The sequence below is a fragment of the Phascolarctos cinereus genome, unplaced genomic scaffold (genome assembly GCF_003287225.1).
Source record: "Phascolarctos cinereus isolate Bilbo 61053 unplaced genomic scaffold, phaCin_HiC Scaffold_9;HRSCAF=440, whole genome shotgun sequence".
In the NCBI taxonomy this organism is placed as follows: domain Eukaryota; kingdom Metazoa; phylum Chordata; class Mammalia; order Diprotodontia; family Phascolarctidae; genus Phascolarctos; species Phascolarctos cinereus.
In genome coordinates, this window is record NW_027556402.1 from 118,271,367 (window position 1) to 118,285,709 (window position 14,343).

General features: G+C 34.8%; 1 protein-coding gene across 3 annotated transcripts in view; it reads right to left on the reverse strand.

The window, feature by feature from the left end:
• Window positions 1–14,343, reverse strand: part of NAA15 (N-alpha-acetyltransferase 15, NatA auxiliary subunit) — an 88,765-nt gene that overhangs the window by 23,981 nt on the left and 50,441 nt on the right. For all 3 annotated transcript variants that reach the window (XM_020967492.2, XM_020967490.2, XM_020967493.2), the window contains exons 8-12: window positions 14,201–14,296; window positions 10,628–10,734; window positions 6,458–6,530; window positions 5,520–5,689; window positions 539–691 (exon numbers count right to left, since the gene is read on the reverse strand). In XM_020967492.2, coding sequence (XP_020823151.2) covers window positions 539–691; window positions 5,520–5,689; window positions 6,458–6,530; window positions 10,628–10,734; window positions 14,201–14,296 — 599 coding nt within the window. The remainder of the gene's footprint in view (window positions 1–538; window positions 692–5,519; window positions 5,690–6,457; window positions 6,531–10,627; window positions 10,735–14,200; window positions 14,297–14,343) is intronic.

The following is a 14,343-nucleotide window of genomic DNA, read 5'->3' on the forward strand; positions in this document are numbered from 1 at the left end:
AACAATTCAAATGTATTATTCTTCAGGGATAGTGGCTGTCTTAAATCAAGGATGGCAAAAAACAACAAAACAAAAGCAAACATAAACCTTTCCAAATACCCTTGATTAACTCATTGAATTCGCTTAGTTTCTTACCAATGACTTCAAAATTAATCATTTTAACTAGTTTAGGTTATCATTCAATTGTCTGATATAGCAGTAAAACTAACTGGAAAAGGTCTGAAAAGAGACCACTTGTGTGATATGTATGTATGTATGTATGTATGTATGTATGTATGTATGTATGTATGTATGTATGTATGTATGTAAATGTATGCATATATGTAAATATGCACATTTTTTAAAAAATCTATTCCTTTCTGTAAGGTGGAAAAAATATGCATTAAATGTAAAAAGAATTTTTTTGTTTATAAAACAATTAAATTGAATATTCTTGACTACTGTTTTAAATCAAATCCACTCTGTTGGGATAGTTTTTGAGTGTGAAGACAATGATTATGAAAGAAACCAAAGCATGTGATAATTGATATATACCAACCCTTGTAAACTTAGAGCACATTTCCTCAGCCTCTTTAATCAAGTTGGCTTTCAGCATGTACTTGGCACATTTGGAGTTGATAAACCTGTCTGCTGTGTCCAGGGCCTGAGCTTCATCCATCCACCTAGCAGCTTCTTTAATATTGCCAGCATGCTTACAAGGAAGAAGTAAACATCACATGAGAATGACACTTTTTAAAGAACATAAAAGATTATTTAACCACTGAAAATATAACTGACAAAAGAAAACACAAAAACAAAGAATATAAACAAATATAAAGAAATGATTCTTCTTTGTCACCTAGGATCTCAACTAGCTAATTAGTGAAGCCACATATTTTACTATAATGTATTTTAGTTATTTCACCACTTTGAGAAGAAATCAATTTTTAATGCCTTCTGGCTACAAAAATAACAAGGCTCACATTTAGAAAGTGCTCTTCTTTTAATAAGCTTATGTAAGCATCATTATCCCAATTTTACACAAAAATAAGTTGAGACTCAGAAAGTATAAAACACTTTTTTACAGCTAGTTTTACAGCTAATCAGTGGAAAGAGGCTAAAGTCAAACCTAGGCCACTCAGCTCTGAGTTAAGCTTGCTTTACCTGTTACCAAGAAGCATTCATCTCTGAACAGAATGCCACCAAATATTACTTTAGATTACTCCAACTTATTAGCCACATACAGCGAGCACAAAGTAACAGCAGGGTGATCCTATAGCTTTAGACTGTGGCTTTTCCTTACTCCTCTTCCCAAAACTCACTCAACAAGTTGTGGCTTATGAGAGTCAAGGTCAATAGTGCCCACAAAACTAAGGAGAATCTTATGAATAACGATTTAGGTGTTAACATTAAATAGATCTGGATACATATAAAGTTCTTGTACACTATTAAAGGTTTTTGTAGACACACAATAATATCTTTGTCTTCGTAGTCAAGCCATTTAAATTACTTTTCATGGAAACATAGTATGAAAGAAAGGCCAACATTCCCTAAGGATGCTACTTTGTATTAGCCTAAGACGCACTATCTAAACTAGAAAAGAGAAGCAAAATTGGGCAGAAAAGTTAACTACTTCTGGCTTCTATAAGATTTTCACAGTGTCACATCACCATTCAATTCCAACTACCACAAAATATTTCTTACCATAAAATTCACACGGTCACACAACTACTTGGCCTAAAAGCTACAGTGTCAAGGAAGTACTTTTATTAAGCACATAGTATGTGATATGCACTATGCTAAGTGTTTTTTCATTTGATCCTTATAACAACCCTGGGAGGTAAGTGCTATTATTATTCCCATTTTACAGTTGTGGAAACTGGGGCAGATGAGATTAAATGACTTGCCTAATAATGCTAATGATGACTAGCTGGGACTGGATCTGAACTATAGGTCCTAATGTTACCACCTAGTCACCTCAAGAAAATACAACAATCTAGGACATTGCTAAAGTGTTTTTCCAATGTTCCCTAGCCACCAAATGTGACATTCCAATGACATTATTAAGTCTCAGTTTCTAGTCTTCCTGCCAAGATGGCTGCCTGAATGGGAGACAAGCCATCCAGCTCCCATATACTTAGTCCAACAAAACCTTGTAGTTCGCATCAGATTGAATAATTATAGGAAATCCAAGTAGAGGTAACAGTTACTCTTTCCATTCCAGAAATGCACAAAAAGTCAGCTCCAAGTCTCCTGCGGGGCCAGAGTTAGCCACACACATGTGTAGCTTACAAGGCTCTATATTTAAAAGAAGAAAGACCAAAAAAGGGAAAAGGACCTATTTGTACAAAAATAGTTATAGTGTTAACTATTTTTTTGTAGTGGCTAAGAACTGAAAATCAAAGGGATGCCCATCAATTGGGGAATCACTAAACAAGCTGTGGTATATGGTTGTAATAATGGAATGTTATTGTGCTCTTAAGAAATGATGAGCAGGTAGATTTCAAAAAACCTGTAAAGACTTGCATGAACTGATGCTGAATGAACTGAGCAGAACCAGGAGAATATTGTACACAGGAACAGCAACACTGTGCAATGACTACTGTGTGATGACTAACTTTGACAGACTTAGCTCTTCTCAGCAATGCAATGATCTCAGTCAATTCCAAATGACACAAGATGGAAAACACTATCTACATCCAGAGAAAGAATTATGGAGTCTGAATGCATATCAAAGCATACAATTTTCTCTTTTGTTTGTTTTGTTTTTTCTTTCTCATGGTTTTTCCCTTTTGTTCTGATTCTTCTTTCACAAAATGACTAATGTGGAAATATGTTTAATATGACTACACATATACAGCCTATATCAGATTGTCTGCTGTCTTGGGAAAGGGGGAGAGGAGGAAAAATTAGAACTCAAAATCTCATAAAAGTGAATGTCAAAAACTAAGAATAAATAAATTTTAAAATTATTTGTGAAGATGCAAAAATAAATAGATTGCCACTTAAATGGGAGGGGGGGGAAAGAAAGAAATGACAAGCAGAATGATTTCAGAAAAACCTGGAAAGATTTACATGAACTAATGCATAGTGAAGTGAACAGAACCAGAAGAACATTGTACACAGTAACAGCAATACTGCACAATGAAGAACTGGGAATGACTTAGCTATTCTCTGCAATACAATGATCCAAGACAATCCCAAAGGACTAAAGATGAAGCATACTATGGCCCTCCAGAGAAAGAACTGGTATTGATTAAATACTGACTGAAGCATGCTATTTTTCACTTTCTTTCATTTTTGTTCTTTTATTCAAGTCTTCTTGTATAAAATGAGTAAATGGAAATATTTTACATAACTGTACACATATATCCTACATCTGACTGCTTACTGTTTTGGGGGAAAGGGGTAGAGGGATAGAATCTGGAAAAAAGAAGCAGCAGCACCGCAGCATCCCTTGAGGGAATCCTACAGTAAAGAGGAAGCCAGGGAGTAGCAACAAGCAGTGACCAGCACAACGCTAATATGTCACACACACACACACACACACACACACACACACACACACACACACACCACACACACACACCACACACACACACACACACACACATATATATGCCATATAACTGGAGTGCTCCCTAGGATCTGAAAGGCAAGACTCGTGACAGAAAAAGCAGGCAAGTCTGCTGAACCAAAAGTACAACAAGAGACTGAGCCTGACCCTGAAAAAAGGCCCTATCTAGGAACTAAAGCAGGAGAATTGAGTGCAAAAAAGAAAAAGTATAAACCAATAGCAAAAATAATAGCAAATCTAACTCCATAGAAACTGCAAAGAAGAGACTCAAAGGAAGACACGGATTTTCCCAAAGGACTGTATGAACTATCTAGAAAAAATAAAGAGATAAGAACTCTTAAGAAATGGGAAGAGATTAAGTATTTTAGAAGAGAGTGTAGTAAACCTTACTCAAGAAACGAAATATCTGAAAACTAGAATAGACCACAAAGAAATCAATGAGACAGCAAGACATTAAAATAAAATTAAACAACCAAAAAGAAGACAATGTAAGCTGATATCAAAAACAAATGATCTGCAAAACAAGTTCCTAGATAATGTAAGAATCACTGGACCAATTCAAAACCATGAATTTACATTAAAAAGACACTTATTTCAAGAAATCATAAATCAAAACTTTCCAAATCTAGTAGAACCAGAGAGCAAGGCAAAGACAGAAGAAACAACACCCCTCCCCCCCCCCCAAAAATTAGCCAAAATCCAAAGCTGAGAGCTTTGAAAAAATACTGCAAAAAAGCAGAAAGGAACAGTTAAAGTACCAAGCAATCACAATCAATATCACACAAGACCTGGCAGCTTCTACTAAAAAACAGGGGCAATCTTGGAATACTATATTCTAAAAGGCAAAAGAAACAGGATTACAACAAAGAAAACAACATAATTCTACATGGTGGAAAAATGTACCTTTTATAGACTAGAGGACCTATAAGCATTTCTGAAGAAAAGACCATTGGAATTTTGAAATGCAAACACTAGAGGCCAGAGGACCCTAGAAAAGTATCCGTATTTGAGCAAATGGAAGATGCTATATAATAATAAGGGGGAAAGAAACAAGTTCCCTTGATAACCTTAATGGTGTCAAAAAGTACTGAGATTAAATTAAAACAAAAAGCAAAACAAACAAAAAGAGGTCCGGTTATGTTCTAAGAGTTTAAAGAGATGAGAGGATAAAAGGAGTACCCTAGCACAGAAAGGACAAAAGAGGTGGAATTGGCAATTTCTCATAAATTCTCATGCAAGAAGAATATACAAACATGGAACAAGAGGGCATGTGTATCAGATAAACCTCATTCCTACCTGAAAGGCCATGTTTAAAAGGAGGATAATACTGTGGAGGGCATAGTCAGAAGCAAAACAAACTTCCTGATTCTAAATGGAGGATTAAAAGGGAGAAACAGGAAAACAAAAACAAACAAAGAACAACAAAACCTAGAATCTAAGGGTACTTTTGACTGCCTCTTAGACAACTAGAGGGAGCGGCTGCATAAACTGCATAATATGAAAGGAATAGAATATTGCTGTTCCTTAAGAACTAAAAGAGAGAATTTCAGGGAATATTTGGCATGTATGAACTAAGAGACTAAAGTGAGCAGAACCCAGGAAAACAATTTAAATAAGAGTAATAAACACTAGGAAAACAAACAACTTAGAAAGACGTAAGAACCTTGAACAAATCCAAGATTAAGCATCTCTCCAGAGAACTTAGGAGGAAGCACACATAACCTAACTCCAGACAGAGAAGCACAGACACACATTTTTTGGACACGGGTTACTAATGTGTATTCATTTTGCTTGACTATGCTTATATGTTGAAAGGGTTTGTTTTTCTTTTCGGAATGCTTTCTTTCTCTCAGTTAAATGAGTAGGGAAAGGGGACTATCCTCAGGTGTAGCTTTCTTAAAGTTAAAATTTTTTAAGCCTTAAAGATTATGAAACTTAGGAAAATAACAAAAATTAATTTTACCTTATAGATTTTAGCTTTCACAAGAAAGAGTTCTATCAAAGTAGGTGTACTCTCTATAGCAGCATTTATGTATTCCAAAGCGATAGACGGCTGCCCAATTTTGTCATAATGCTGTGCCAAATAGTACTGGACCCAAAGTAATGTGGTAGGAGGCTCTTCCTTGCCATCATCTAAAGGGAAAAAAAGAATATACCAAAAAGATTTCCCTAACTGCATTAAACTGTTAGTTTAAACTGGTACAACATGTTACGTATACACAAATATATTTTTACAACACAAAATGATTAAAAGAAACTCATATTTATATATTGTTTTAGGGTTTGCAGCAATGAAATTTACATATGTAATCTCATCTGATCCTAACAACTATCTTGTGAAGTTGGTGCTATCTTTTAAACCAAACCTGTGATTTCTTTGGTGTAGGAAGTCTCAGTGAGGAAATGCCCTTTTATCAGAGCAGATCAGCAACTGCTCTACAAAGTCTAGTCTTAGAGAGCTGTTTGGGGACAATGAGAGGTTAACTTACTTGTCCAGGATCAAACAGCCAATGTGTCAGGCAGAAATGTGAACCCGAGTGTTCCCGACTTTGAGGCCAACTCTCTACCACTATTAAACAGTACTTCCCTAAGTGGAATTATTCTCATTTTATGGATAATGAGCTAAGACTAAAAGATTAAGAATAAAAGGTTACCTCAGGGTCACAGAGGTAGAAGTAGAATCTAGGCCTTCCCAATTCCCAGTCTAGCACTCCATTTATTAAACCATACCATTTTTATTAAGAAACAATAAACAAAAGGAATAAACGAGCTGCTCAATTTTTTTCTTTATTAAAGCTATATCTAAATGCCATAACCAACGGCAGACATTCTGGATTTAGTACTTAATAATGTATTAAAAATATGTCAAAATTTATTAAAAACAAAAATCTTGGCACTTACCAATGGGGTTAAATAACCGACAGCTTTTTAGAGAGGTTTCATAGCCTACTACTAACTCTTCTATGATTGCCACCTAGAGGACCAAACACACACAAAAATTACAGTATAAAACCACACTTAAATGACAGTACAAAGCTCTATATGTGATTGCTTTTTTCTACGAATATATGTGTTCATACTATCCAAAATATGATCAGAAGCAAATGAGCATTCCAAATAGGCAATTCTATTTCACATCTTATAAGCTCCTAACTATAGGTGTATAGGTACTGACCTGTTAACACCTAAATCCCTAGAAATGCAACAGCCACTTGATGAATAACATCATGAAGGCCATGCTTATATTCAATGATTTTCTTCTGTAAATCACCTACCACCACCCCCCATAATATTATAGCATGCATTTTAAGGAAGGTTATAGTCCCCCCTCCTTGTGACTTCCAGGATCAGAACATGATTATTAGCAGAAACTTGTTACATGAAAACATATACTTGAAGAACCAGTCAAAACAAATGCCATCATTATGGTAGTTTCTCCAAGCAGTAGCTTAGCATGAGGACCTGCATAAGCAATAATGCTACTCACTGGTTTCAAGGTGCCAGTCTATAAAAGGTTCAGTATTAATTCAAAGTTTTATATTAACATAGCCAATGCTTGATATTTGATTTTTAAACTTCCTTCCTTTATTCACCTAAATGCCAGGTTGATGATAGAATCACTGAGCTAGGAGGGGAAAAAAGAGAGCTAGCCATTTATTCGGAGGGTATGAAAAGAGGCACAGGGCTGAGTCTCATAATAAATGCCAAACGAAGCATAAATGATCTCTGGAATATTTGTAGTTTAAATCATAGAAATCTCTACCGGGAGAGTCAAGATTTGCTTTTAAGAATCTCATAGGGAAATATAGGGTAAAAGGAGAGAGAGAATAGAATAAATGGGAGGGGGGAATAGGATAGAAGGAAATACAGCTTGCAACAGTAATTGTGAAAAAAATTTTGAAGCAAGTTTCTCTGATAAAGGCCTCATTTCTCAAACATGGAGAACTGAGTCAAATTTATAAAAATAAGAGCCATTCCCCAACTGATAAATGATCAAAAGATATGATCAGTTTTCAAATGAAGTAATTAAAGCAATCTATAGCCATATAAAAAGATGCTCTAACTCACTAATAATTGGAGAAATGCAAATTAAAACAACTCTGAAGTACTACCTCATACCCATTAGATTGGCTAACAGGACAGAAAAGGAAAATGACAAATGTTGGATCGGATGTGGGAAAAATGAAAATTAATGCATTGTTGCTGGAGTTCTGAACTGATTCAACCATTCTGTAGATTAATGTGGAACTATGTCCAAAGAACTATAAAACCATACATACCCTTTGATTATATCCCAAAAGAGAAAAAAACAAAAAGGAAAAGGACCCATATGCACAAAAATATTTATAGCAGCTCTTTTCTAGGGACAAAGAATTAGAAATTGAGGAGATGCCCATCAATTGGTGAATGGCTGAACAAGTTGTGGTATGTGATTATGATGGAATGCTATGGTACTATAAGAAATGATGAGCACGATGCTCTTAGAAAAACCTGGAAAAACTTGCATGGGCTGATGCAAAGTGAAATGTACTGTGTATAAAGTAACAGCAATATTGTAAGATGATCAGCTGTGAATGACTTAGCTATTCTCAGCAATACAACGATCCAAGACAACTCTGAAGAACTTCTCATGAAAAATCCTATCAATACCCAGAGAAAGAACTGATGGTGTCTGAATACAGATTGAAGTATACTTTTTTTACTTTCTTTATTTTTCTTAAGTTGTTTTTTTAATCTATGTTTTCTTTCACAACATGACTATTATGGATATGTTTTGCATCATACACATGCATAACCTACACTGACTTGCTTGCCCTCTCAATGAGGGGGTGGTTGGGGAGGGAGGAAAGGAGAGAATCTGGAATTCAAAGTTTTAAAAATGAACGTTAAAAATTGTTTTTATATGTAACTGCGGAAAAATAATATACTAAATTTTTTAAAAAAGAATCTCACAGGCAATGGTCAAAAAAGGAAATTTCTATGTTTATAATACAGTCAATAACAACTACACTGAAAAAAGGGGACTACTGGTATTCTGCAATATAAAGTGGAGTGAGAATAGGAAATAACAATGGTGTGGAAAAAATATTAATAATCTCTCTTGTCTCTGCGCTCAGACTCATGCATGCACATACCCACCCATATATATGTAATAGAGAAAACATGACTTTCCTGTTCACAATAGTGGCATCTGAATCCAAAACAGAGATCATAAACCATGAGAAACAGAAGAGAAGAGTAAAAAATATGCGGGTACCAAGAAGGTAAATTTAGATTAATTTCTCTTCTATCTTTGATGATGACCTCAAAGCAGTCATTTTTCAATCATACATTTTGAAAAAGTAGACAGCAGTGAGATTGAGCAGGAATGGGGGAAACCTGCAGCCTTGAAGCCACATGTGGCCCCCTAGGTCCTCGAGTGTGGCCTTGATTTGAAACTTCACAGAACAAATCCCCTTAATAGAAGGGGCCTCGTGGTTGAAGGTTCACCACCCCAGGATTAGTGGAAAGGCAATTTCAATTAACAAAAAAATTAATGAAAAGAATGAAGCAACAATGAAACAAAGTGAGAGCCCTATTTTTCCCCTTTATCTCAGAATCTTAGAGTTGAAAGGAATCTTAGAGGTCATCTACTGCAGCCATTGCTCAAATCAATAATCTCTCCTAAGAGATCCCTAACAATCATCTACCTACTCTCTCCTTGAGAGGCATCTAGTGACAGGGAACTCACTACCCTAATCAACCCCTACCCCAGTTCATTTTAAGGTTATGATCTACCTCTTTCTAACTTTCCCTTATTGGTACTATAAGTCATGCCCTCCTGGGCACAAGCAGGGCAATTCTAATTCCTTTTCCCCTTGGCATCCCTTCAAATACCTGAAGACACCATTATGTTTCATTAAAGTTTTTTCCTCTCTAAGCTAAATATCCTCCATTATATCAACCAATCTTTGTATGCAATGGATTCCAGGTCCCTCACCATTTCAGTCACTATCCTGTGGCTGCATTTAGAATTATCAATGTCCTTTCTAAAATCTGGTCCTAAGAACTGGATACAAATTTCCACATACTAATCATATCCACATTCTGATCAATGAAGAGTACATGACTACCATCCTGGCTTACTTTGGCTATCACACAAGCAATAATGCAGTTCATGATTGCATTAATTCTTGGGCTTTCACACATCACAGCGTAGGCTTATACTGAGCCTGCAATCTACTAAATGCCTTGGGTTCTTTTCATATGAATGTTTTCTAAATACCTATACCCCTAGCCAGACAATTTTTCACTGATTTTCTTGGTCTCTTAAAATTCATCTTATTAGCTTCAGCCCACTGTTAGACATCTTTCAGATCCTGAGTCTAATTCATTCATAGTGGTAGGCAACCCTATCAGTTTTGTCACAATACCATAATTATCATTAAGCATGCCCCCTGTTCCTTCATCCAAATAAATGGAAGTGGTGACTAGCACTGGATCAAGAGCAAAGACTATGCAATCTGATAGAGACATCCCTCTAATGCATAATTATTCATTAATTGACATTCTTCAGATCTCCTAAGTCAAACAAATCCAAACCCACCTAATTATACTATCATCCAACCCACATTTCTCCATTTATTCACAAATCTTGGTAGACTTCATCAGGTACATTGCTGACATGAAGGTATACTGATGGGATTGTATTCTCTTGACCTACCAGACAGGGTAGAAAAAGTATCACTGACTTTTATTTTTCACATAATTTACTAAAAACAATATTTGGGAAATTGTTGAGAAAATCACTACCTGACTCTTTACACAAACAACTGGCTGACTACACTACAGACAGTATTAAGGATAGAAAATTAAAGTACATTATCTAGACTTTTCAGACTATAAGAAGGAAGAAAAGCCAACCTGGGAAACTTCAAGGTCAGTTTCATAATACAATTGATAACAATGTGGGAAATTAAAATTTAACTACATCAATTACTTAAAAGAAATGATACTTAAAAGAAAAAGTGGTAATCTTTATTTTTAACAAAAATTTTCTATGAGAATTTTAAAACTTATTTTTCATCTTACCTTCTCTTTATCTTTGTATAATGATCTCAAAGTATTAAAAACTGGTGGGCAGCCTTTACTGAAATTCATCCTTAGGAACTTATCCAAACATTCCTTAAACTTCTCACCTTAAGAAGAAAAAAAAATTACCATTAAGTTTTTTTTTCTATCAAGACATCACTTTAAAAATGCATATATTAGCTTCAGATAACTTTTTCATGACTTCAGTGAACAATTACACATAGGAAAAGATAATGGGGGGAAAAAAGCTAAGTGACAGAAGGTGATGGATGTGGTAAGGACAAAACTACCTCATAAAAAGTTAACAGTATAAATTAACAGAAAGTGAATGCACTCAGACAACTGATTCTCAAATACTTTTATCTGGAATCAATTAGACCACTGACTGGTCAAAGAAAAGACCAAAGTAAATACCACTTAGAAGACAAAGGATGAAGATGAGAGGGTGTGAAATTATAGCTCCATGAATCAAACCTAGTAAAACAAGCTGTTAACTCCAAAAATGGGAAATGAACAAAAGTAAAGATAGTGACCATTCAAATCAATACTAAACAGTAACCACCCAATGAAGGCAAAAAACTTAGAATATCCACCAGTAAACAGTATCTCTTTGTCAAACAGAATAGTTCAAACATTAGCTTATATATCACGTTTCAAACATGTACAACATTAAAAAACAAAGAACGTGGAGCAGGTAAGGACGATATCAGGATAAAATTATAAATTCACTGGCAAAAACATTACAAAAAAGGAAAGTAAAAGATTATATGAGCACTATTGCCTCAAAAAAGAGGATAAAAGCTGAGATAAAAGAAAAACTAAAAAGAACTTGACTGAAGATCCAGATAAGACACATCATCCTAAGAATAAGAAAAAGGAAATGCAACAAAATTGAAGGCATTTGAAAAATAACCTACATTCATTAATGAAAAAAAGAAGAATCAATCTCATTGTACTTTATCACCTCTATATAACAAGTGAAAAAGTAGAAATAAAAATTAAGATGATCAAGTTGGGAAGAATACCCTGGAATGGATCAAGTACATCTAAAAAGGATTAATTTGTAAAATATCTCAAATTCACAAAGCATTTATTGAGTGCCTATTACATGTCAAGCATTGCACTACCTGTTAGGTATACTAGGTACTTTGTCTTTGTATCCAAAGACAAAAACTCTGAAAATAGTCTACCCACAAGGAGCATACATTTTATCTTGAGGAGGGGAAGATTCAAAAAGAATATAAAAATCTCAGATGATGATTTATGGGGGAAAAAAGACAATCAAGATCATATAAATCTAATGTGTAATTTAACATCTCTCCTAAACTGTTAAATTCTATCTATTTATAAAGAGATAAAAAATACTATAAGCTTTACAAAAAAGCGACAATCTATTTCCTCTGGTCACTCCTAATCTATTTTCCATCTATCTACTTATAAAAAAAGTGTTGCCTTCAGCATTTTTAAAAGTCAATGTGTTTTTCTACTATCCTCACTTTATAACACTTTATAACATATAAATCTTTTATATGTAATTTTGTATGCTTTCTATTTATTATGACATAGTGCGCTGATGCTAAGGATATGAATGTTTTTTACATTCTTTCTTACATTACTAAATCAACAGACCACACCTTTACAGTCACACAATTAAGAAGTGAATGAATAAATGACTGTACTGAAACTCTACTGATATTTAAAATAGCATTTGGCTTGCCTGACAAAGCAAAAGTGCCTCCCTCTCTGAAGGCTCTCATCAAACAAGCTATCTCCCACAAAGTGTTATGACATGTAAATATGGAGATAACATTCAAATCAATACCATTAAATTTAACACACTTTTTAAAAGTCACCTATACTATGTACAGGGCATTAGTGATATAAAGATAAAAAGCCAGCAGTCCCTACCCTTGGGGAGCTTACAGTCTACTGAGGGGGTAAAAAGCACATACACTAGCACTAAATTAACTATAAAGTAACTTTCTCTGGAGGGCAATATGGAAGCTATACAATCTAGCTTCTAACTCCACCACTCTCTCCTACCTCCTGTTAGACACTTTCTCCTCCTTTGGCTTTTAAAACACAACTGTTCTACTACTAACTTTTTAATCTTTTCTATTCAGTCTCTGCTCTCATGGGCTAAGTATCATATTCTCAATATTCTTATAATTTTTCCTTTGATTTCAATGGTTTTCCAGGCTTTAAGGATCATCTCTAAGCAGACTATCCCCTAAATCAGACAGCCCTAATCTCTCACCAGAACTCTAGTCCCAAGTGACCTGCCATCCCTGAGACATGGTCATTTGAATAGGCAAATCACACCTAACACAATCAATATGTAAAAGACATTTTCTTCCCCATACCTCCCTTATTTTTGCTAATGTGACTGCCCACCCAGATTTGCAATCTTGGAGTTATCTGACTCTTCCATTTCCTTAAACTCCTGTATCCAATCAAGTTTCACCAATCCTAGTATCATCTCTCTTACTGATGGTTCACATCTACTTATTCAGTACCTACCTCAGTTCAGGATCTCATTATAAAAACAAAAGAAATCATGGTACATGACTGAAATAGCATGTTACTTCACCTTATGAAATTACAAGTAACAAAAAATAAGTAAAGGCTGAATTATCACTTAGTGAGTAGAAGTGATTCTTAAAAAGGTACAGGCTCCTTCTGATGTCCCTTCTGCCTGTCAGATTCACAAAAAAGCAGGAGAGAAAAGTGGGTGGGGTGTGGGAAGAATGATGGTGGTAGGAAAGAAGGAGAAAAGGAGAAGCCTTAAGAAAGAAGTTTAGAAGGAACCATAAACAAGCAAGGAAGCTCTGTGACTATTATGTTTAATATATACTTTTCTAAAACTGGATATAAAAGTTTCATATATGACTCTCTCTGTTCTTTATATACTGAAATGCTCAAGTTTGCTAACGTTAGTGCATAATAAAAAAGAAAAATGTAAAGAAAGATTTGTTTATCCAAACTATAAAAACTAAGTGAATATTCAAATCATAACAAGCAGCTGGACAGATAGCCTATCAAATTAATGTGTGTGTACAAGCATAAGCACTTGCACCTAGGACAAATACAACCGGAGGAGGCAAAGGAAAATGCAAAGATCAATGGAGATCACACATGGAAAATTATGCAATACTTTTGGTGATCCAAAACTCTTCACTGATGTAGGAAAGTACATCTCTCTAACAACAACATTCTCCTGGTAATGCTATACAGCTGCAAATATAGATTAGCATGAAAAATGAGAATTAGAGATAATCTAAAAGGAAATGAAAAATGACTAGTATGTTATCAACAACATATATGCTAGTACCTGTCAAAGATATGTAAGGTGGGAAAATAAGAGAATTTGCACATTGAGTGGATGCTTTCTGGAGGAAAATCTCAATGTGCCAGAGGCCTACAATTTCTATCAGTAAACAAATTACTTAAACCAATGAAATTATATCTCCATTTAAAAGTAAGTTTCATATACTCATAGGCTAAAGAGGTAAACAATCAGTAATAAATGTAAAACCCTAACATTTTTATTCCCCTGCAAAAATTATCACTTACCAGATAAAAAGTTGAGTGGCAGCCTTCTTGGTACTAATCCCCTAGGATACTTAGTCCAGGCTTCCTCGTAAATTTTCAGACGCTCTAACATATTGACTATAAAGGAAAAAAACCATATATATATATATATATATACACACATA